The 23,152-nt window shown below is 52.4% G+C and overlaps 5 protein-coding genes across 5 annotated transcripts; 1 reads left to right on the top strand and 4 right to left on the bottom strand.

Annotated features, from left to right (window-relative positions):
* Positions 1-172: 172 nt before the first annotated feature.
* Positions 173-4,179, bottom strand: LAJ45_01636 (uncharacterized protein; the record flags this gene model as incomplete). Its single annotated transcript, XM_046111229.1, has 12 exons — positions 173-297; positions 406-1,128; positions 1,236-1,299; positions 1,351-1,804; positions 1,899-2,187; positions 2,282-2,344; positions 2,405-2,501; positions 2,597-2,665; positions 2,748-3,176; positions 3,299-3,334; positions 3,405-3,628; positions 3,816-4,179. The coding sequence occupies 12 exons, from the start codon at positions 4,177-4,179 to the stop codon at positions 173-175; spliced, it is 2,937 nt and encodes a 978-aa protein (XP_045975173.1).
* Positions 4,180-5,745: 1,566 nt separating this feature from the next.
* On the bottom strand, positions 5,746-7,627 carry LAJ45_01635 (uncharacterized protein; the record flags this gene model as incomplete). The annotated part of the gene is made up of 2 exons (XM_046111228.1): positions 5,746-7,407; positions 7,520-7,627. The coding sequence occupies 2 exons, from the start codon at positions 7,625-7,627 to the stop codon at positions 5,746-5,748; spliced, it is 1,770 nt and encodes a 589-aa protein (XP_045975172.1).
* A 4,273-nt stretch (positions 7,628-11,900) lies between these two features.
* LAJ45_01634 (uncharacterized protein) lies at positions 11,901-16,348 on the top strand (the record flags this gene model as incomplete). The annotated part of the gene is made up of 5 exons (XM_046111227.1): positions 11,901-12,091; positions 12,243-14,047; positions 14,109-15,847; positions 15,908-16,168; positions 16,226-16,348. The coding sequence occupies 5 exons, from the start codon at positions 11,901-11,903 to the stop codon at positions 16,346-16,348; spliced, it is 4,119 nt and encodes a 1,372-aa protein (XP_045975171.1).
* A 2,197-nt stretch (positions 16,349-18,545) lies between these two features.
* LAJ45_01633 (uncharacterized protein) lies at positions 18,546-20,267 on the bottom strand (the record flags this gene model as incomplete). The annotated part of the gene is made up of 1 exon (XM_046111226.1): positions 18,546-20,267. One exon carries the CDS (start codon positions 20,265-20,267, stop codon positions 18,546-18,548), a length of 1,722 nt encoding a protein of 573 aa, XP_045975170.1.
* Positions 20,268-20,308: 41 nt separating this feature from the next.
* Positions 20,309-22,441, bottom strand: LAJ45_01632 (uncharacterized protein; the record flags this gene model as incomplete). The annotated part of the gene is made up of 1 exon (XM_046111225.1): positions 20,309-22,441. One exon carries the CDS (start codon positions 22,439-22,441, stop codon positions 20,309-20,311), a length of 2,133 nt encoding a protein of 710 aa, XP_045975169.1.
* Between the last annotated feature and the right edge of the window lie 711 nt (positions 22,442-23,152).

Raw genomic sequence — 23,152 nt, 5'->3', positions numbered from 1 at the left:
ACCTACATATAGTAATTTATGATCGAGCACGCCCCAAGCACAAACACAACATATCACGCAAAGAAAAAGGAGTAAAAAGAGAGGAATCAACATCAACAACGTCACTTATACTAACCACGCTAGATAAAATGAAATAAAAAATAAAAAAAATATAAATATAAAAAAAGTAGATTCAGTCCGTGATACGACACAACTCCTCCATCGCCCTCGACAGCTGCTCGCTCCTCTGCAGCAAGATTCCCCGCTCCTTCTCCTTCTGTGGGTCCTCCACCAGGAGCGCCGCACAAACCTGGCTCGCTGAGGTCACAGTGGTGAATGTTAGCCACAAAAATATCAATAAAAAAACAACTCCCGGCATACCGATAAGGATAGGATATAGGAATAGAGAGATATATTTACGCATACAATCAGGTCTCTGCAGCCCTAAATCACGATCTAGCGCCACTGGCACCGCCTTTAAAAACACCGTTGCAATCTCAAACCTGACCGTCATGTAGACGTTATCAATGAACCTCTTCTGCGCGACCTCCGAGTACGCCCTGACCTCAGCCAGCACATCAATCTCCTTGCTGTACGGATCATCCATCGGGTTATCGTCTGAGCCCATCGCCATCCCGCCCGCGCCATTCATTCCGCCCCCACCAAGCTTCCGCTTCCGCGACGATCCCCCGTTATTCTCGGCCTGCAGCTGCTGCTCGCGGTGCTCGTTCTGCTCGAGCAGGTTGCGCTTGCGCCGCTCCTTGAGGATGCGCGAGTGATTGGAAATGTGCTTCTTGTAGTCCTCGTCGTTGAGCGTGCAGATCTGGTTGACTTCCAGGTTCCACAGGCGGGCGCCGGCCTCGTTGAGGCGCTCATACGACTCCTTGAGCTGGTTCTGGAGGATGGTGTAGACCTCGACGAAGATGGGGCTCTTCTTGTAGGTCTCGAAGTTCTCGACGAAGCAGTTGTGCACGCGGCGGTTGAGGAGCTGGGCAGAGTCGGCGATGAACTTCTCGAGGATGGGGCGCCAGAGGTAGATTGTCTCTTTGATGAGATTCTCGATAGCCTTGGGGTCGACTTGGCCGGGGATTTGGGCGGTGGCGGTGGAGTCAATAATGTGTCGGATTTGGGGGAGGTTGTATTTGTGTTCTATGATATCAAAAAAAAACACAATAAGTGGAGATTCTGGGGGAGCTTGTTCACCCGCTAAACAGGGCCAATGACTAAAAAAACACCTAGGGAGTTTTCAAACTTACGTTCATCTACCCTCTTGAGCTTCTTGGGCGTTATGGGGACCGTAGCCTCGTTAGTTACCTTTCGCTTCTTGACATGAGCAACAGTCCCCTCATCGCCACTTGAGAGGGTATGCACCTCCGGGCCCTGCTGATACCTCTTCCCCTTCCTCAAGGATGGCGACCCTTCGCTCTCACGCTCAAACGGGTCCGCTCCGTTTCCCACTTGGGCACGTCTCACCGACTGCTGTTGCTGCAGGTGAGCATTATTATGGCTCCTGTCCTTCTCCTTCCTGGGTGTTTCCAGCATGCGCACAACATCATTCTCCTCCTTGAATGTCTCAAAGACCTTTAGCGTGGGCCGCACACTGCCGAGCGAGCGGATGAACTGATCCGTATTTTGGCGCAGCGCGTGTGGGAACTCGTTGTTGTCCTTGTCGCCGAGGAGATGTTTGTTGAGCGAGGCGTTGAAGCCGTGGATGAGGTTGTAGACGAGGAAGAGCTGGTTGTCGGTTGGTGGGGGAGGTAGCGCAACGAGCTTCTCCTTAACCTCGGCGTGCTGCTCCTTGATCAGTTTGATCACGTCCGGGAGCCTTGGTGTATGTCGGTCAGCACGCGCAAAATTAAACCACAAGGGAGGGAAAGGGAAGGGGGAAATGAAATGGAGAATCGCTAGATTATGTGTACCGTTTCTTGATCAGCTCACCGAGCTCCTTGGCAAGGTAGCTCTGCAGCGCCTGGGTGCCAAAGCGGTGCTGGAGGTCCTGAAGGTCTGTTGCCCAGGGCTCGCTTTTGGCAAAGAACTCTGCTTCCTGCGCGCGGGCTTGGGCGTGGTCGATTTTCTGGTTGAGCTGCTCCTGGTTGGGCTGCTTTGTGACAAAGTAGCCGTGCTTCAGGCGGTGGGAGTTTCCACGGAGGATGTTGACCCACTGGTCGTATTCTCCGGGGCCAACGGTATCAGGCTTGGTCAAGGCGCCTGTAAATGGTTGGTGATAAAGGTTTGTTTGTTAGATACTTACATCTTCCAAGTGGGTATGGGTATATTATCTAGGTCTTTATCTGGCACTTACCAATAGTTCTCTCTTCGCCATACTCGTGGGCAATGCGGGCTGCAGACTGGTTGACGGCGTCGTCTGCACACCGGTCGTTATTAGCATGTGCGAGTGATATCTCATGAAACAGGGCAGCCAAACCTTTCATTGTTAGCGCTAGCAGGATCAGACAATCCGGCTGGTTGATGTACTCCTTTGCCAAGCCGGTTACCAAGTCAATCAAGTAGTTTTCACTTTCCTGTAAAACCGATCATTACCCCCCTCATTATTAGCAAACCCCACTAACTGGAATAGTAAGAAAATAGTAACAAAAGAGCCAATGATCGATCCTACCGATTCCGTGGTTTGGATAAGACCCGGCAGATCAATGAACGCCAGGTTCGGCAAGTCCGGCGCAGTGATCTGTTTTTCACGGCTTCAGTCAGTATACACCCACTCCCACTACAATCAATTAATTAAAACAAATATGGAGGGGGTTACACACATCCATACAAACCACATTCGGGCTAAACTTGACCTCAAACCCATCCTCTCCATCCTTAACCCCTTTCCCCTGGCCCCCCCTCCTCCCTCGCGCCCCATGACCGCCACCGCCAACCCTCGACTTCAGCCCAGCAGCGCCTCCCGCTGCAACAGGTACCATCTCACGCGCATACTCGCGCCAGTTGCGGCTCGGGTTCAGGACGGCCTGCTGCGCGGCGACGAGCGCGCGCTCGACCTGCGACTTGTCGACAATGTCGAGGAAGGCCACCTGTTCGGCCTTTTGCTCGACCCAGGGCGAGGAACTGCGGCCCGTGGAGGTGTTCTTGGAGACGGTGTCTGGGTCGTAGCGCTTCTTGAAGCGCAGCGAGATATGGCAGTGCCAACTATCACGAGGGTGGCTGGCTTCGGAAAGGTTGATTTCGAGGGGGCACTACGTACAGGAACGTGTGGTTAGCTTTGTGGGTAGGTGAGGAGCGTTATATTGGTGGGTTGTGGTGTGCCAAACCAGCAATTATAAAACCACAGGTACAAACATATAAGATTAGTACTTACCCTAGTACAAGTCCCCGTATATCTCGGCACTTTAATCTGTTCCTCCCACGCACATTAGCTTCCATCCCATCATTATATCTCCCCCCATCCGCACAAACAAACTTACCCCGCTAATAGCCTCAATCAGACTACTCTTTCCCGCACTCTGGTTCCCCACCACCGCAATACGCGGCAACGGCAGCCCAAGATCCTCAATCCCCGATGCCCGCAGCCGATTCACAAGATCCACCATCCTACGCATGCCGCCACCGAGGACGGCAAGGCCGCTATCGGCGGACGCTTCGGCCATGGGTGTGTCTTCGGCGTCAAGTGACGTAGGGTTTCTGGCTTCTATTTTAGGTGAGGGGTTAGAATGCATGTTAATATGTAATATTACAGGAAAACCACCGCCACCACCACTATTATTACTACTACTAATACCAATACTGCTTCTAATATCTTCTGCAAAAGAATACGAGCGGGCAGGGAAAGGCCTATGGGGGTAGTATAGCAAGCAAACTACATTTAGTCAACATACCTCTCACCGCAACCCCCGGATCCGCCGGCGGCGGCGGAGCCGAATAGAGCTCTCCATCCCCTGTACTCCCTACTCCCACAGCACTGACACTATTACCATTACCATTCACCGACTTTCCTTCATTCACCGACGGCGGCGGCACCTTCGCCTGTCCAACTGCTGCCGCCAACTCGTCGTCTCTACGCCTCGCAGCCGGGGCAGAGTGCTCACGGTTCTCCACGAGCATCTGTGCTGGGGCGTGGTAGCTGTTGTTCTGGGGCACGGTCATGCTGCGGTACGGTGGGATTGGGTCTGGGCTGGGCTCGTTCTTGAACGGTCGTGGGGGGATGTTGTAGAGAAGTGGTGCGGTGGGTGCTTGGAACATTGAGGTGTGGTTATGGGGAGGGGGGGGTGGGGCAGTGTTTGTAGGGGGTTCGGTAGGGTTCGATGGGTTACGGGTAGATACTGGTAGGCGGGCTGGTTGGATTGTAGTAGAGTACATGTAGGTATTGTAGTGTTATATTGCACAGTTCAAAGTCGTAGGAAATCAGCTAACCAAGCAGCCAGGTATTCAGACAAGACCGATATCCAGACTGGCTCAGTCTTCTCTCTTTCTCCCTCTCTCGAACACCCCCAGCAGGCAGCGCTTTATAGCCCCCTCCCTCCTCCTCTACCCTCTACCCTCTACCTCTCCATTCACCCTCCCTCACACTCAGCTACCCGCCAACACCCACAAACACACAACCCCCATACCCAAGTTCGTCAAGCTCACAACCCCTCACTCGCACCCTCACGCCAACCCGCCGCCTCCGGGGTAAACCCTTCAAGATGTGCCTGGCCCGCCCCGCAAATCTTGAATCTGCAACCCAGGTGCCCGGGTTTCGCGTGAGGGCGCAGAGGTAACGCGTTGAGGGGCATGTACGCGCTTCTGGTTGTTGGACTGGGGGTCTGTGCGGAGGTATGTATGACTCGAAGGAAGGTGGGATGCTGGGTGGATACATACATATGTGAGCTGCTGGATATGTATGGGGGTGGGTCCTATTCTAGGTATATCGCATTCGCTAGCGGAGATAACTAACTCGGAAATAGATGACTCTAACAATCACTCACCCACTCGTCCCATACCGAATCTACAACTAAACATAACCAAAAATGACGCCGAGTGACACCCCATGAAGCACCGAATCCCCCCAAACCCACTTGCACTCACTTCCCAAAGCGGCATACCCAATCACAGCTCACGGGAACGTGGCTCCAGCCGGTAGAAAGCAAACCCTCAATCTCGATGGGGGGTGTGTGGGCGTGTGCTTTTGCTTTTTTATCCCGCATGTGGGTGTGGGTGTGGGTGGGTGCAAAAAAAGGAATACCTACCTACTCCGCATATGATTATCAAGGATAGGTATGGAACTGAGCGCGCGGAGCTCTGTATCTGTAGAGTATCGGCCATACACCAATTCGCCAATTGAGCAGCAAACTTTACATCCTGCTGCATAGTACTTTCTTTATCGCGAGGAGGACAAAAAAGCAAAAAGCAAGAAAGGGAAAAAAGCAAGTATGAATATGTAGGTCCCAACCTCTCTCACTCTACTGTAGCTACTGTAACTCTCTCTATGTAGCTACGACAATCACAGCAAGCAAACACCATAAAAGAAAAGGCTACACAGATAAAAAAAAAAGCCTCCAAATAAGTAGAGAAAAAAAAGTGGGCGTTCAAAACTCAAAGAGACAATTGCAACTACCTACATATCTAGCTAGTAGCTACCCATTAAAGAACGCACCACCACCAACAGCGCACAAACACAAGTGTATAAAGAGATAAAAATAAAAATAAAAAAAACGCCAGTAAGTAGTAAGTAGTGTATAAACAGCCAAAGCCACACAAAAAAAATCATCGCTCATCCCACATCCCACATCCCACATCCCACATTAACCCACCACAACCACAAACAACCTACGACCGCCCATCAAAGAACGCCAACATCTTCTTCTTCGGCTTGACCCTCTCCCGCTCCTCCGCCGCCACCGCCGACGACGACGCCGACGACGACGACTTCGACGACCCCAACGAAAACGCACTCAACCCCGTCGGCGTCCGCCTCGGCGGTGCGGGCCTCTGCTGCTGCTGCTGCTGCTGCTGCTGCTCTATCGGCGCCGCCGGCGCCGTCGCTCTGCGGATCAATGAGAACTTTGACGGTGCGGGCGCGGGCGGGAGTGGCGGCAGCTCCTTCTCCTTCTTCTCCTTCTTCCTGTCCTTATCGCCCCGATCACTCCTCTCGCTCCTCTCGCTGCGCTCGTGTCTATCGCTTCTCTCGTGGCGCTCGTGTCCGCCGCCGCTGCCACCGCTCCGGTCGCTGCGGTCGCTCCTCTCGTGTCTCTCGCTCTTGTCCCGTTTCTCGCGGCGCTCGCTCCTGTCTTTATCCGACCTCTCATGGCGGCGGCTGCTCTCTCCGCGCTCCAGTCTGGGCCGGTCCCTATGTGACCGCTCCCTCTCCCTCTCCCTCTCTCGTTCCTTCTCCGGCGGCACCACCTTACCCGCCTTCTCTGCCCTGCCACCCCTCACCGCCGCCGCACTCTCGCTCTCGCGCCTCTTCATCCTCCTCCTCATCTCGCGCTCATCCGCCGCCGCCATTGCACCCCCCACACCATAAGCACCAAACGAACCCTCCTGTACCGGCGGCGCCGGCATAATAGCCCTTACGGGCACAGGCTCCGTCGCCGCCCGTCTCGGCGGCTCCGGCTCCTCAATATCATCCGGCAACTGCGTCACGCCAAACTCCAAATCCAAATCCCTCTCCTCCTCCTCCTCATCCTTCTCCCCAGCCCCCGCCATATTCGCCACGATCCGCAGCCCGCCCAGCACAACCACCGTCGCCGCCATCCCCACGCCCGCCACAACCGCAAACTGCGGCGAACTGAGCAAGCCGAAAATCACGGGAAAGGCGCTCTTCATCCCCATGATCGCCGCCGGCGAGATCTTGGCCACGAGCGCGCTGATCTCGGCAAGTGTCAGCCCGACGACGGCGAGCGTGTCGGGGACTTTTTGGAGCTCGCTGATAAACTCGCCAATGCCGGCCGTGATGCACGACATCTCGTCGATGGTGCTCTGCAGCGTCATCAGCAGCCCGTGGAGCGTCTCGGCCAGCGGGTCCCCGCCGGCCAGCATTGCCACCGGCGCAAGCGTCAGTAGCGACGCGTTGTGGTGCAGCATCGCCATCTGCTGCGCGTGCGCGCCGGGGGTCACCAGCGTCGACTCTGTCTGCATCGTGTCTGCCAAGCCCCGTCTCACCACCGCACCACTGCCGCGGCGGGAGGAGCCCTCGTCGTCGTCGCCGCGGTGCTTGCGTGACTTGGAGCGCTTCTTGTCCTTTTTGCGCTGGCTGTCGTCATCTGCGGCGGGGTCGTCGGCGGAGGCTGTGATTTGTCTGTGGGAGCGGTGATCGCGGCGGGAGGAGGAGGAGGAGGAGGAGGAGGAGGCGGCGATGAGCTCGGGGCGGCGTTGGATGGCTTCGAGGCGGCGTTGGGTTGCTTCGCCGTGGCGCTCGGAGGCGATCTCGGCTTTGCGGGCTTTGTAGGCTTCGCGCGCGGACTTGAAGGCGGAGAAGATGTTTTTGGACTTTTTGGTGGATGTGTTAGTTTTGTTTTTTTTTTGCTATATTTTTGGTTTTTGGTTTTTGCGGGTTTACAGGGGAGGGGGAAGAGATCGGACGGAATGGATAAATACATACAGTGGTCACGACCTTTCCGGCGTCGTCCACGACCGTCACGGTGCCTGTGAGGGCGGGGATGTTTCGCGCTACGCTGAGGGCGTTCTGGAGATTCAATGCGTCGGCCATTTTTTTCTTTCTTTTCTGTCTGTGGTGTTTACCAGTGCAGAATGGATGGTCGGTGTTTTTATATTTTGAGAGTGAGAGTGAGAGTGTGTGTCTCAGGGTGGTTGCGGTGGTTGGGTTGGTAGCTTATATAGATGTGCTATGTATGCAAAGCAGTCCAGGAACCGGGATATGGATATTGAAAAGTGATAGGGATGGAGATGGAGATGGAGATGGGGGATAGAATAGGGAAGGTGGAGAGTAAGACCTTAGTGACAGCAGAGGATGTGATGATGTGATTGGAATGTGAGTGTCTTTCTATCCTTCTGGTCAACAGAGAAGTAGAGGTTTAGAAAAGGGCAGCTAGCAAGAAGAAGACGAAGCAGGAAAGATAGAAAAATCAAATCAAATCAAAGTAATTCTAGAGGCAGATCAAGCAGAGCGTAACTAGGCCCGGACCGTGATAGCAGACAGGCAAGGCAAGTAAATAGAAAGAAAGAAGAAGAAGAAGAAGAAGAAGAAGAGAAGAAGAAGAAGAAGAAGAAGAAGTCGAAAGACAGCGAGCGAGAGGGGGAGGTTAAAACAACGCCCAACGTCCAACCCAGTACCCAACCCCCAGAGCAGAGCAGACGTACACGCTGTCAGTCCTCCTCGTCTATTTCCCTCTCTGCATGAGAGGCGAGCGTCCCTGACATTGGACGACGTCTGCATGCAGACAGGCTTCAGTCACGATAGATGGATAAAATCCCATCCTATCCCTCTGCGGATGTGGGTGGGTCGCGCTGTATGCTGGCGAGCGCCCATTGGCTCTGCGCCGTTGGGGGGAGGTTGACGCGCTGTGGCTGACAGGCGAGGCGGTGCGGGGGTGGGTGGTGAGTGGTGCTGGTGAATCAGGGGTGCTGCTGGGTGGTGGGGGGGAAGGGTCCATGGGGGAGAGCCAATGATCATTCGTGATCACTCGATTGATGGAAGTCTACCTACTCTACCACATACCTACATATTGAACCTACTCTAGAGAGTGGGCAGGTATGTAGGTAGGTAGCGACCCCTCTCGCTACCTACATACTCAGGGAATTTGTTTTTCCTGGAAGGCAGGAGAAAAAAAAGGTGCTGTTTGAAGAGCAGCCGTGGTATTGGCGGTGCGACGTCATGGGGGGTTCACTTTCTGCAGAAGGCTCTACATATGGAGAAAGTGTACTTCACTAGACTCGCAGGCACTGAGGGTAGGGTAGATAGATATCTATCGATGTTCTTAGGTAGAAACGCGGTGCCCATCGAGCATGATGATGAGCCGGGAAGAGAAAAAAAAAATTGTGCAAGCTAGCCTTACTCCAAGCTTGGAATTGCTCTATCATGGAAGTTTCCCTCACCCTCTATCTCTCCGGCTGGGTCGCCAATGGGTAATGGCGGAGGGGTAGAAGAAGAGAGGGGGGGGGGGGGGTAAGCTATGTATGTACTCGTTTACGAGTAGAGGATAATGAGAGAAGAAGGCCAGCCAGCCAGTTGGGTAAAACATATGATACGTAACTCTCTGTCTACGTCCCTCGATTCGTTGCTCACAATTTACCCTTCTCAAGGACTACGACTGAGACTACATGATAGCACCCGCGTGCTGTGGTTGGGTGCGTAAGCAGCTATGTAGAATATGTAGAATATGGAGAGCTCCTCTGCACTTACTGTACCCTCGATTCTTACTTGGAGGCACTGGTAGAGACGGGAGGGCAGTGGTTAGCGTGGTCTACCTTCCCTCTCTGAACTTAAGAACTCGAAGGAGTATTTAGAGTAGAGGACGGCATGGTATGGTCGCGTACATCACAGAGGATAGGATGGGGCTTCCGTTTCTGTTGCACCCCGCCTCGCCTCTCACCAGCCAGCCTGCCAGTTTGGCTAGGTATCCCCTCTCGTACTCACGCTCACCTAATACCCACATATACATCTCTATGTACCTTACTGTCGAGCACCTACCTACTCTATGTGCTCGACTGCACTCTACTCTACCTAGCAAGGGCAAGGGCAAGGGCAAGCCATCTGAGATCCAGATACGGAAAAGAGCCACGCCAGACGTAGAGTACAGCGCATACTCTCCCGATCGGAAAAATTAAAAAAAGGAACCCCTGCTGCGAAGAAGCTTTCGTGTTTGCAGGCAAGATGCCCGTTGAACCTCGTACTCTGGGAGTATTCTAGAGTGGGTGGTGGGTGCATCTCAATTACCGTTACTGTGGGACCGCGGTTGAGCTATTTCATGCTGTAGGTAGGTAGGTAGGTAGCCGGTGCGGTGGTGCTGGTGCATACATACCCGTCCGTTGGTTTCCTCTACTGCTTGTCTAATTGTCTTTTTGGAAGGTAGGAAGGTAGACTAGAGTCGTGCTGGGGATGGACTTGCAGTGGGACTCATCTACTTTACTCTAACGCGTACGGTGATGATACGAACAGTGATGGATGATGGATGGGGATGAGGATATTGTACTCTATTCTACGGGGATATCTACTTTACAGAGCACAGCACTACCAACACACACCAGGGCTGTCCATGCATGTCACCTACCCTAGGTACGCTACGTTTCCTCCCCTTCACGAAACACCTTGGACCCTGCCGATATAACCCTCTAAATAAACATCACCATAACGAACGACCCGAGGAGCGAAGAGTCACATCAACCCCCCAATCACAATTCTCGAAGAGATAGCTATAGTTATACCTATCTCCCCCAACCCGCGACAGCGCAATTGTAGCCTTCCTCTTAGCGGAGTGGCACAGCAGCGGCTGCTTCTCCTGTCCCCGTTGTTCCTATAGACCCCGTTGTTCCTATAACCCCGTTGTTCCTGTTCCTGTTCTATTACTACGTCGATTGGCGCGCTGGCAAGGGAAACAATGGGCACACCGCCGAGCCATGAGCTGTCACTAACCTAGTCGCTGGGCTCGTGACGGTTGGTGATAACAAGACTATGGGATGAGCCGACACCTACCTCCTCGGGCTACATAGATAGAACAGGCGCCGAGGCCGGGAATGGGAATTGGTTATGTGCCCGCCTGCGGGTGCCGTTACAGACCGGCGTCCCGTCCACGTCCGTCACCGTTCCATAGAATAGATACAATATGCCTCCAACCCACTTCCCTCACTCCCTCGCTCTAACCTAGCCTCCCCTACTACCCCGAGATTCAATTCGCCGCGGATTGTGAGGGATGGAGGTATCTTGGGTTTCTTTCCGACTGCAGTGAGTTTGTAGAGCTCCGGAAAGCCATAGCTTAATTCCAGGAAGTATGTAGGTATTTAGAGCTTCCAATATAAAGCCTCCCGTAGCCCCACCCCCCCACCCCCCCAACCCCCTCTCCAAAAAAAAAGAGAGAAAAAAACACTGGTAAGCTCCCCCACCACCCCCACCAGCCGCTTACCACGAAATCACCGGATCTCACTCGGTACACATTGGCGTGAGACACCAGTTGACAGCGAGGCTCCCCGCTGGCCTGTATAATACTTGGTAGATATGGGGGAACTACGTGGTTATGGATTACGATGGGCCATGGGTCTGTTGTCTTGTCTTACTCTGCTTTTGTTGGTATGGGAATGGCATTGGCATTGCGGGGTAGAGGGCTGAATGTGATGAGGTAGGTATTGTACTCCATTCTATCTAGGGCAGAGATGGAATACCTGTTTTGAAACATACGGAGTGTTTACCGCTGCCGCCTCAGTGCACTTTTTGGCATAAGCATCATTCTGGGCCTCTGTGTGTAACAAAACGGATGTCCCAGATATGCAAAAAAACACAAAAATTGCAATGCGTACTCGGGGAGTCGAACCCCGTTCTCCCGCTTGGGAAGCGAAAATCATAACCGTTAGACCAAGTACGCTTGGCGAGTGTTGCCACTAAGAATTAATAAGACTTTCATAACTATGCACAGTGCCAAACTTCAGGCAAAGTGACACACACGGATCCTGATTTGTTTAACCTCAGCAAGAGAGAGAGAGAGAGAAAGAGAGCTGCTCACAGATCTCCCACATCCAGACATCAGATCCCAACCAACCAACCAGGCAAAAGAGCCTCCTCAGCGCTCTGGAGGAGGACGAGCAACAACTCTCATCATCATCCACTCACTCACTCAACGCTGCATCATCCCCGTTCCTGCAGTTCGTCAATCCATCCATCCCTGCGTCCCTACGGGCCAGCTTCCCTCAACCAAACCACTCACCTCGACAGCTCTCTCAACACATATCACAGTTTTTCCCCATTCAACATCCCCACCACCGAGTACATACAAGCAGCACCCCATTCCCAGAAAGCAAGAAAGCTCGCCATCATGGCGCACAAGGAACTCGAGGAGGAGGAGGGGCGAGCAGCGTTGCGCCTCCACTCGTTCGAGTACGCAGTGCTGCCCGCGAACGCACCAGAGGTGATCATAGCAAACACAATCTATGTCCGGGCACCAGACAAGATCGAGCCAGTTGTTGATGCGGAGCGGCGGAGAGGCTTCCAGGGCCTTGTGAAGCGGTATGTCATGCACTTTATTTCCTTTTTCCTTCTCCCCCTCTGCAGTCCCCCCCCCATCCCCTCCTCGATCCCACCCCCAACCCCCCCCCCACGCAAATTCTAGTTCGGGGGGAGAAGAATGTGTGCATTAATCAGCGGGGATCATTACCAGATATATGAACCAGCTCCTGTACGGCTGCCAGCGGGAGCGCTGCGACACGGCGACCTGCTACACGTTCCGCAAGACGCTCTCACGGAGCACGAACGCCTCACGGAAGCTCACGGTGCTGTCGGCACGGATCATCGCCTGCCACCTCGCGACGCAGGACGACCCGTTCAAGGCGCTATGTCCCGGGAAGCCAGTGGTGCCCGTGATGTCGCTGCACGCCGCCGCCGCCGAGGCCAAGGAGGCCAAGAGCGGGACCTCGCGCGACAGCAGCTTCCGCGAGGAGATCCACGACGACGACGAGGCGGAGAAGGAGAACAAGGACATGGCTACTGTTTCGGCCTCGCCCGGCGGCGGCGGCAGTGGCAGCGGCAGTAGGGAGCAGAAGAGGAGGCATGGCGAGGGGGAGGCGGAGACGGTGACGGATAAGGGCCTGAAGGATCCAAAGTCGTTCCCGCAACAGCTGTTTAACACGATGTCTTTAAAAATGGTGGAATGGATCGGGCTCCCCCCGATTACGTCGGCGCTGAGGTTTTCTTCGGAGGGTGCGCTCCCGGCTACTACGGGGGGCCCGCCGAGGTTGTCTGATCTGAATAGCACCCCCGGGAGTGGGTCGGCGCCGCTGTCGCCTCATGAGCAGCCGCCGAGATACAAGTTCCACTCAAGCCCAATGGAGCTCATAGACACGGGCCGGTTGCACCGTGATTCTGAGCCTGTGTCGCAGCATAAGCATCAAGAGATCCTCCAGCAGCCGCCAGCCCAGAAGCGGCGCGCATCCAACCCCGTACAAAAAGCGCTGATAGATGTAGTGACACCCACGCACCCTGGGGCTGCCAAAGCGAAGCATTCTCTTGCCGGTGCTAGAGGGAAGGCCTCCCCCGCAGTGCCACCACCGATTGGCCACCACAGTCACAAACAGCGACTCTTCCTCCCCCAGACCCCGCAGGTCACGCCAACACGGGGGGAGAAGCACGTACAGATATCCTCCCAGATCCCCGCGAGCGAGCTCGTCACGCCGCCGCAATCGCTGTCACGGCTGGACCTCGAGATATGTACTGCGCTGGTGAACATGTACAGCAGCGACAATGCCGCGACCAAAGCAGATGTGTGCAATTTTGCCAAGCAGAGCTTGTTCTACGTCTTCAGCACGCCGGAGGCGTTGCTGAAATCATTTACAAGCACTGCAGAGTCAGAAGCGGAGGAGGATTATCTGGACTTGGCGACGGTGGATCGGTCATTGCGAACGCTTGTGGCGAATCCGGAGTGGGAGATCATGATCTTGCGGAGCATGTGGATGGGGCTGGAGGCCGTGTATCACCCCAAGGTGGTGAAGGATAGAGATGCGGCGCGGCTGATATTGCTGGCGCTGCATGTTCTTGCGGCTATGTTGCCCGTGAGCACCCCCGAGGAGTGGGAGGCCACGAGGAAGCTACGAGGGAGCGGAAGGGTTAGTGAAGCTGGAGCTGTTAGTGAGATTGGGTTTGAGAACGAGATGGCGGAGAGATTGATGCGCAGGGTGGTGAGGGCGGTTGCGTATAGGGTCTCCCATGAGGGTGACCATGTCGCGGACTGGATAAAGGGATACTTTCAGAGATGTGGGGCGTTACAGGAGGAACGAAGGCAGAGGGTATTGTCGCAGGAGCTCGGCGAGGAGCTGGCAAAGCTTTCGAATAGCGGGAAAGGCGGCTGGAGCTTGAGCGTGTGTACGCTGGAGTGGTGCCGAGCAGTATTATTGAAAGCATGGGATGGACAGGAAACGGCGAAACGGGGAAGTGTAGTAGCGTCGTCTTTGGTGTTGCTGGATATCCTTCGTAAGTTACAATTACTCAACTTTGCTCATGTGTACGATACTGACTGTACATGGCAATCAAGACGAGGACCACAAATCCTACGGGCTAGAGCCAGAATATTTCTACACTCCAGTTCTCTCAGACCGTTACGATGCTAAAGACATGCCCGTGGAATGGTTCAACGCCACCCCCGACCCCAAAATCGTACATTTCCTCGAATACCCCTTCATCTTCCCCCCGCACGCAATCGTCACCTACTTCCGCGCCGTCAACCTCTACCACATGTCCAAGGCCTTCGACAAGTCCATGACGATGGTACGCCTGACGCACCAGATGTCCGTCGGAAACACTATCTTGAACCCCAGCCTGGAGATCCAAAACCTCATGCGCAAGATGCGCGTCGCACTAAACATGTATCTCCTCGTCGAGGTGAACCGCGAGACCGTCCTCGAGGACGCCCTGAACCAGATCTTCCGGCGCGAGCTCCGGGAGCTGCAACGGCCGCTCAAGGTGCGCTTCTCGAATAGTGGCGAGGAGGGAGTCGACCACGGCGGCGTACAGCAGGAGTTCTTCATCATCTCGATGAGGGAGGCACTGAGGCCGGATTATGGCATGTTCACGACGGACGAGAGGAGCAGGATGAGCTGGTTTAGTGTGTGTCCCGTGGAGCCGATACACAAGTTTGAGCTACTGGGACTCCTGGTCGGGTTGGCCGTCTATAACGGCGTCACACTGCCAGTCACGTTCCCGAGAATCCTGTACAAGAAACTTCTGGGGATGGAGGCGACCTCACTGGACGACATCAAAGACGGCTGGTCCAGCCTCGCCAGCGGTCTCCAGGAGCTCCTCGACTGGGGCCAAGGCGACGTCGGCGACGTCTTCCTGCGGACCTACGACTTCTCCTACGAGGCCTTCGGCGCCGTCAAGAACGTCAACATGCTGAATGCCAAAGAAACGGGACTCGAGTTCCTCGAAGACAAGATCGCGCGGCCGCCCGCCTCGAGCAAGCAGAAGAAGGAGAAGAAGGAAGAGAAGAAGTTCGAAGCGGACACGGTCGAGGGGCTGTTGGACTGGCTCCCGGTCCCTGTGGAGCAGGAGAGGGATCCGTGGCTGGGCGGGCTGAACGAGGTGCTGGATGTGCTGAATCGGGCGGAGAGCCCGGAGAGACCAGAGAGCCCGGAGAGCCCGGGGAGGCAGAGGGGGTATGAGATTACGCTGACGGAGTGGCCGGGGGAGGATCCCTGGGAGGATGTGGAGGAGGCAGAGAGGCGGCAGAGCTTGGGTGTAGATGCGGCTGCAGCTGCAGCTGCGGTGGGCGAGTCGGAGAGAGCGGGCGCGGGTGAGGCGGAGGTTGCAGATGAGGTGGAGGAGTCGTCGAGAACTGGCGTTGAGATGTCGTTTGTGGAGCTCACGGCCGAGTCGGTGCAGGAAGAATCCAGGGCAAAGGACGAAGAGCTGGCGAAAGCAAAGGCAGAGGCGGAAGCATCAGCATCCAAGGCCGAGGCCGAGGCATCTGCAGAAGCGGCGGCCGCCGCCGCGGCAGACGATACAGCTGGGGAGAAAGAAGGCGAAATGTACTTGGATGGAGAGCGCAGCTCCGACACCTCCGATGCTAGAGACATGCCGGAAGGATCATCTAGATTCACTGAGAGTTGGCATGAAGCGGAGGAGGAAGCGGAGGAAGCGGAGCTGGTGACGAATAGCAACCGGGAGCAGTATGTGAAGGATTACATATCATGGCTCACCGACCGGTCAATCCGCCGCCAGTACCAGGCGTTCGAGAAGGGTTTCTTTGCGGTGCTTGATCCCAAAGCACTGGGTGTATGTTGCCATATCCCTCTTTCTAATATCTGGCCAAGTTTGCTAATGTGTCGATTATAGCTCTTTACTCCTGCGTCGTTACAGAGTCTGGTCGAGGGCAACCAAGAGATCGATATCGAAGAGCTCGAGAAGACAGCGCGATATGACGACGGCTATGGGCCTGAGCATAAGACTATCCGCGACTTTTGGAGCATTGTTAAGGGCTTCAATAGTGTCAAGAAGCGGCAGCTGCTGGAGTTTGTCACAGCGAGTGATAGGGTCCCCGTTAATGGGATTGGGAGCATCATGTTCTATATCCAGCGGAACGGGCCGGATACTGATGTAACTCTTCCCTCTCCCCCAAATTCTGGATAAATAAGCTGACGATTTTTTTTGCAGAGGGTCCCAACTAGTTTGACCTGTTTCGGCAGATTGCTGTTGCCCGAGTATAGTGGCCGCAAGAAGCTGAAGGAGAAGTTGAAATTGGCGCTGGAGAATGGGAAAGGGTTCGGTGTTCCGTGATTTTTCTTTTTCTTTTTCTTTTTTATGTATATGTTGTTTTGTTTTCTTTCTTTGCTTTCCTTAAACGTATCTCACCTCCCTTCGTTTTCTTTTTTTATTACCATTGTTGCCAGTGCGCCAGCGGCGTTCATTGGGGGGCTGTATTCAGTTCTTCCCTCTCTCTTCTCTTTTGTCGTTTAGCTTCGTTTTCTCTCTCTCTCCAATTGCATACATACCCCTTCCTCCCTTTCTTCTTCCTCCCTTTCTTTTTCATTCTCAATCGTTTAGTATAGCCACTCCCTTTTCTTCTCTCTCTTTCTTTTCTTCTTTTCCGGGTTTTTTCCAAAAAGCAAAATCGTTATGATGGTTATCAAAGTTACTATCGGAGTTCTTTTTTATATCATATTGTGTTCTCGGACGGTGTTTTTTTTTTGCTGGGAGCAGGGCTGCAGGGCTGGGATTGGGGGATTGGGGGATTGGGGGGTCATGTACGTATTAGTAGACCACAGTGACTGGAGGCAGAAGTTCACTACGTCTGGTCGTTCTTAATAGAGTGTTTTTGAATATATATATATGTTCTGGCATTAAGGAGTTGTTGTCTTGGGATGCTGTGGTCCTTGTGTGAATATTGTCAAGGTGGGTGCAGATAGTTGACGTGACAAGGCACTTGTATGTTTTATGGTGGATGATTTATATTTTATTTTTCTACTTTGGCTCTCTATTTATAGTAGTGAAACGTTTCCTACAGACTAATAGAGAGTTTCGGAAAGTGAAAATTATGCTGCCCTTTAGTGAAATAAACGGACAATCGAAGGGAATTTATACTGCTTGAAAGGAGATTTTGCCATAAGAAATGAAGGAAGGTAATTTCAAAAAATGACTAAAAGAAATAAAACAGACTTATTGCTCAGCTTTTGTCTTCCCGAACCCTGTTCCAGCAAATATGTGGTGTATGTAGGTACATGAGTCGTTTTATGTGACTGCTATGAGACGATTCATCTTCTGCGACTGAGTCTTCCATGAGAGGCTGCTTAGGAGTGCCAAGGATTGGTAGTCGTAGAGTAGAGAACACAGAATTTAGAATACCTCCCAACCGCAACCATGAGCTCTCTATACATGCAGTATCTCATTCTAAACGACTAGTCTCAGCTTTGTGACAACTAACCGGCCCCAGCTAAATATTATCAGAAGAGTACTGCAGGCTTTTCTGGAACCTCCCAACGTTTCTTGGGATTTCATTTTTCTATGCTTATTCATGTATTATCACTCGGTCGAGGGAAAGGCTTGAATAGGCCTAGCTTCTGTGCGCCCCGGGGACCGTCTCGAACACCAGGCTCATGTGTAACACCAACCTTTACACTATACAGTGGTAGGTACATATCTCACCCGTCATCTTGGATAGCTAGCTGCTTTTTCCCGCGAGATGCTCATACTCCCTACAACTGCAAGTGGTGAAAGCTTTGGTGTTCGTTCCCCGATGTAGCACCGGATATATATTGTAGTATTACGTAGAGATATGTACTGATGAACCGCAATAGTGTATTACAATTTACAAACACTGTTGCGCCAGAGAGATACATTATAGTTATAGTATAGGTATTTCAGTACGAATACTAAGTAGTAGCTAGGGTATTTAGAGATAACGAAGAAGAAGAAATAGAAGAAAACACTTAGTACTTAAGTTTAGAATTTAACCACTAAACATGAAATCCACAAAGAAATCCACACGATAAAAAGTGAATGAGAAGGGAAAAAAGGAAGAAAAAAGGTGCGATAAGGCCCGTTTGAATCTTGAACCCCTGTTCCAAAACCCAGAAGATAAAACAATATGACTCGACTCCCCGAGTAAAAAAGAGGAAGAAAAAATACAAAAGAAAATCAGACGACGAAGGTGATCTCGAAATATCAGGAGGGTATTTCAGCAGATGACTATGATGCTTTCAACGAAAGAAACCGAGGAAAAGGGAAAAAAGTTTAAGGGGATACTCTGTTTTAAATATTACAGTAGAAAATGGAAAAAAAAAGAAGATGCAGCGAATATGTAAGAAAGTTTAGCACTGAAAATAAAAAGAAAGAGAAGAAACAAAAAAACTCGAACAAGAATTCACATGACGGTCATATGCAACTTTAAGAAAAGCCCATTATCAATATGCACCAAACCAACATCAACTCATGAAGAAACCTCCTCAAAAAAGTTTAAAAAAGAAACCACCTAAGCCTAAATCATGCCTGCAGGTGCGCCACCAGAGGCCTCCATACCCTTGGGAAGCTTGGGGACAGTTGGGCTTCTCGCCAAAGCTTCCTTCCTGGCACGCGCACTGAGTGCCCCACCATCGCTAGTAGACTTTCGGAGCTTGCCTCCAGTCTTCTTTACCTTTGGTGGTGGGTCATCAGTGAAGGATGAACGCTCAACCTCATCATCAGTGTGGTGACGCGGCATCATAGGGCTCCCTGTTGGTAGCGCAGGAACTTCCTCAGAAGACTTGTTCCTGCCAAAGCCTGAGAATATGCTTCTGGTCTCAGTCATGCGCCTTTTACGGCCGTCCTTTTCCTTCGCACTACCCAAAGCAGGGCTGGTCTGGGTTGGGAGATCAACAGTAGGGATGTTGGAGGTTGAAGAGATGAGCTTGGGATCACCAATTTTACTCTTATCGACAACCCGCTTCTTGGCCGGAGCAAATCCAGCGTTGGAGTTTGCAATGGATTGGATTAGAGCAGCTGGAGGAGACTTTGATGAGATAGCAGATGCCGGAGTAGTGTTGGTACTACTACTTGTCGCCTGGGAAAACGCAGGCGAATGATCCATAGTTATCGCAGAGTTTGGTGTAGATGATGCTTGAAGGTGTTGGGTAGGAGGTGAGAGTGCGGATGTGTTTAACGGTGGTAGAGGTGTATTATCAAAAGTTCCCCTCCTTTGTCTCATTGTTGGTCCCGAAGAAGCATTGCTGTTTCCCCTGGGCCGTCTGAACTCGGATCCATGTGGCTGTCCGTCCCTGTCAAAGGACTGCTTTTTGTGTAGCCCGTTACCCATTGGTCCATGGTTCATGTGGCCATTGTTCATTCCAGATCCAGGTGGTGGACCTCCATGGCGTCTCGGTTCCTGGTCTCTGCTCTGTCCTTGGCCTGGTCTATGCATATCTGGACCACCCATCCGTGGCATACTAGGTTGTTTACGTATACCATGATGGCCGTCCCTTTGTGAGACCGGGCTGCCGGGTTGAGTACCAGGCGCCGACCTTGGCTGAGGGTAACCCTCCCCATCATCTCTCCATCCCATCGGCTGCCCTCTCCTAGTATTCTGCTCACCGTTACCGTGTGCATCGTTCCTTTGGTCACGGGTTGACCTTTGCCTGGGTCTGGGGGTAATAATAGGTGAATGGAGGGGGTGCGGGAGACCCACGGGTGATCGTGGCTTAGGGCGGTTCTCGTTTTGCAAGTTTGTGTTCAAACGTGCAGGGTTAGGAGGAGGAATATGATGATGAGAGTGTGGTGGATGCTGTTGCGTTGGATAACCCCCGGGAGGAATGTTCTTTGGTCCTCTGACAGTTTCCCTGAGCCGTCTTTCTTCTTCGGTTCTTCTCTCGGCCTCACTGCTATTCATCCTGCTCCGACTTCCCTCCTTTCGCATCCCAGGGCCGGGGGAATCACGACCACTTCTCGAAGGATCGTTCTTGGAGATTATTCCATTGGAACCCTTCGATCTGAGAACACCAAATCCACTGCCAGATCCGCTATTCTTCCCTTGTTGACCTTTGATGTCTGGCGGGAAATCCAGCTCATGTTGGCTGTTGACCTTTTCGTGATTTCTAAGGTTCTGCTGGATTATTTGGCGTCTAAAAGCCAACTGCTGCTCCCAATCCTTATCGTTGTCATCCTCTCCCGCAGGACTATCCCTATCCCGTTCACTGGCTCTACTCATAGCCCTATCCCTCTCACTCATCCTACTATCTGCCCTCCCTCTAGACCTCTCTCTCTCTCTGGCTAAGTCTTCGTCATCTCTTCTTTCTTCAGACCTCGTCCTACCCGGGTCTTTTTGCGGGACTGCAGGCGTTGGTGGGTTGTCACTGATAGTCGATGGGCTCGACCCCCCCCGCGCAGGCCGTCATCCTCTCCAAAGTAACCGCCATCCCAATCATCGAACTCCCAAAGGTTCCCCCCACTACTCCCGGAAGTAGCACTAGGCCTTGGCGCATCGGGTTCTTTGGAGCTCTTGGCCGCTGCTGCCCCTGGGCCATAGTTTGAAACACGTGACATGCGTGTGTATGTAGACCCTGCGTATACTGAAGAATGACCAGAATCTGTACGAAGATGCTGGCGAACGAGCATACTAAGGCCTTGACCCGGTGGAAGGGTTGGAGAGTCATCCTCAGATGATGGCTGCATATCGGCCGAAAACTTGGGCGAAGTGGGCGAGATTGCTGGATTCCGGAGTGGTTGGCTGGGACGCATGAAGTCATCTGAAGTCCTTGTGCTAAAAATTGGCGAAATTGGGGAAACTGGAGACACTGGAGATGGCGGCTCTACTTCCACGTATTCGGAATCCGTTGGATGTGCTCCAAAGTTCTTACGCGGGTGTAGAGGCGCAATATTGTCCAAAGAATTTCGAGAAATAGGACTGGTCTTACCATCTGCCCTGTAACTCTCCTCTTGATCGTCATAACTCGAATCACTCGCCGAGCTCCGCATAGACAAAAATGTTTTTGAACTTTTCTGTCCATACTGGTCGTTGATATCACTCATTGGCGAAGCCCTGATTTGTAAGTTTAGCTTATCGGAGCTCGGATTTCTTTGCGGTTGGTCTCTCGAGAGGATTCCAGGACTAAAAGGTCCCTGTGTAGGAAATTGAATTGCACTGGCAGATACCGGAGGGCTAATTGGTGATTGCGACCTGGGCTCTAACCCAAAGTTGAACTGTGCCATGTGCGGTGACAGTGACTGCCCAAGTTTTTGCCCCTGTTTTACAGTTTCTTCATTATCTTGTTCATCCTCATCCTCTTCTGGTGTAGACATCTGAGAATCTGGGCTCTTCTTGACATTTACGGACCATTGAGGGGTTTGTTTTGGGGATGTTGGCGACGAGGGCGAGGTATTTGGCTGCTGGAAAAGCCCTGGGGGACTGAAGCTTCCCTGGTAGCTGTTCGCTGGAGGCGGGCTAACAGCTGCCTTTCGCAGGGAAGCCAACCTTTCTAGCCTTCCAACTGCTGTCGTTTGCTGCTCCTGTAACTGTTGGTCCAAAGCTTGTTCATATAGCGCTTTACGAGGTTTGGTCGCAACAGGAGCCACAGGAGGGGGGGAGGCCGGTGCTGAAGCTTGGGTGGTCCCAGATGGGCTCCTATTGGATGCTACGGATGTTGCAGCAGTCGAAGAACGAGTAATGGTGGTAGGAGCAGAGCCCGTGGAGGAGCTTGTGTTTCTGTTTCTGTTATAATCTTCACCTCCATTGGTCTCCTCTGATTCGTGCTGCTCTCTTTTATGCTTCGGCATTCCAAATCCCTCCGGAACGTCGTGGCTTCCAACAGATCTTCCGCCCATAGCGGGCCCCGGATTCGAATCATCCATAGAGTCCTTCCCACTAGTATAGGCATTTGGCACCCGATACACTTTCTGCCTTCCTCCAAAGAGGACATTTCCCTCTCCACCCCTGGAACGATTCATGATGCCACCGGACTCATCTGAACCTACAGATTCTTCCGACTTTGTAGTTAAACGGTTCTGCTGAACTGATGTTGTCTCGGCGATGGATGATGTTTCGGTGATTTCACCCATGGGTGTGAATTGCGGTGGATTTGTAAAGATAAAACCGTCCATCCCATCACTCGCGGTCCCAATCGGTGCATTGGGGTTCACCCCTCCATTAGCTGCTGCTGCCGCAGCAGCAGCGGCCATTTCCTGTTGTAAGATACTGAAACGCTGTGCTAAGTTCGGCATCAATAGGGAAGTCCGAAAGTCATCCGAAGCAGGCAGCGCATGTTCAAGGTCAAGCTGGGGTTTTGGAGGAGGCTCTGGGGTTCTCCCCCACTTGAAAGGGTTATGACTTGTAGTGGGAGTTGGCTGAGGGACTGGAGGGACGCCCTCTTCATCTTCCTTCTTCTTTCCTTTACGAAGACGATGCATTATTGTTGTAGGTTTATATTTAGTGGTGAGCTAGTGATATGAAGAAGGGTAAGGGTGTATTTGGTGTATGGGTCTAACGAAATTATTCAACTGAGTATAGCTAAGGATTGTGAGAACTCGTGATGAGAACGAGCGGTAAACAGCGAAAGGTATCAAGAACCTATTTGCCCTAATTTCGCTGATTGTGGAGAGGAATTAGTGAGAACGTGCTTGTTTAGTAATAGAGAGAGTGTAAAAGAGTTGTTTCCCCTTGTCGCTCGCAGCAGAGATTCCCTTACCTCGGTACTTAAGATATGTATTATTCTTATTATTCTTCCAACGATTAAAGGGAGCAACTAGACCGCTGAATGGAAAGGAGAATCGGCCGAATTGTTCGCGAGAAGCAGAAAAAAAAATAAACAAGTAGATTATCTAAGATCTCCCTGTAATCAGTACATGAATGCGTGTGTGTGCGCGCATAGCAATTCCTGTACGAGAAAGGGTCCAACAGAGTAGAACCCAGGTAGCTCTACATCTGAAACGCGAAGGGTATAGAAGAAGAAGAAGCAAAAAAAAAGAAACCAAACCGGGGTTAAGGAAAGTTAATGTATGTACTATACTAACCTTGACAACTTCCGTCCGTCCTGCTGCTGGTGGTGCCTGACCTCGAGAACTCACAGGATGCACAAGAAGAGAAGTGAAAAGGCTCGGGAAAGTAAGAGTACCTGAAGC

This window comes from Morchella importuna (assembly GCF_003444635.1).
Source record: "Morchella importuna strain M04M26 chromosome Unknown Morimp01GS003, whole genome shotgun sequence".
NCBI classification, from domain to species: Eukaryota; Fungi; Ascomycota; class Pezizomycetes; order Pezizales; family Morchellaceae; genus Morchella; species Morchella importuna.
Note: the sequence above shows the minus strand (reverse complement) of the source record. Positions and strands in the feature narration are given on the sequence as shown.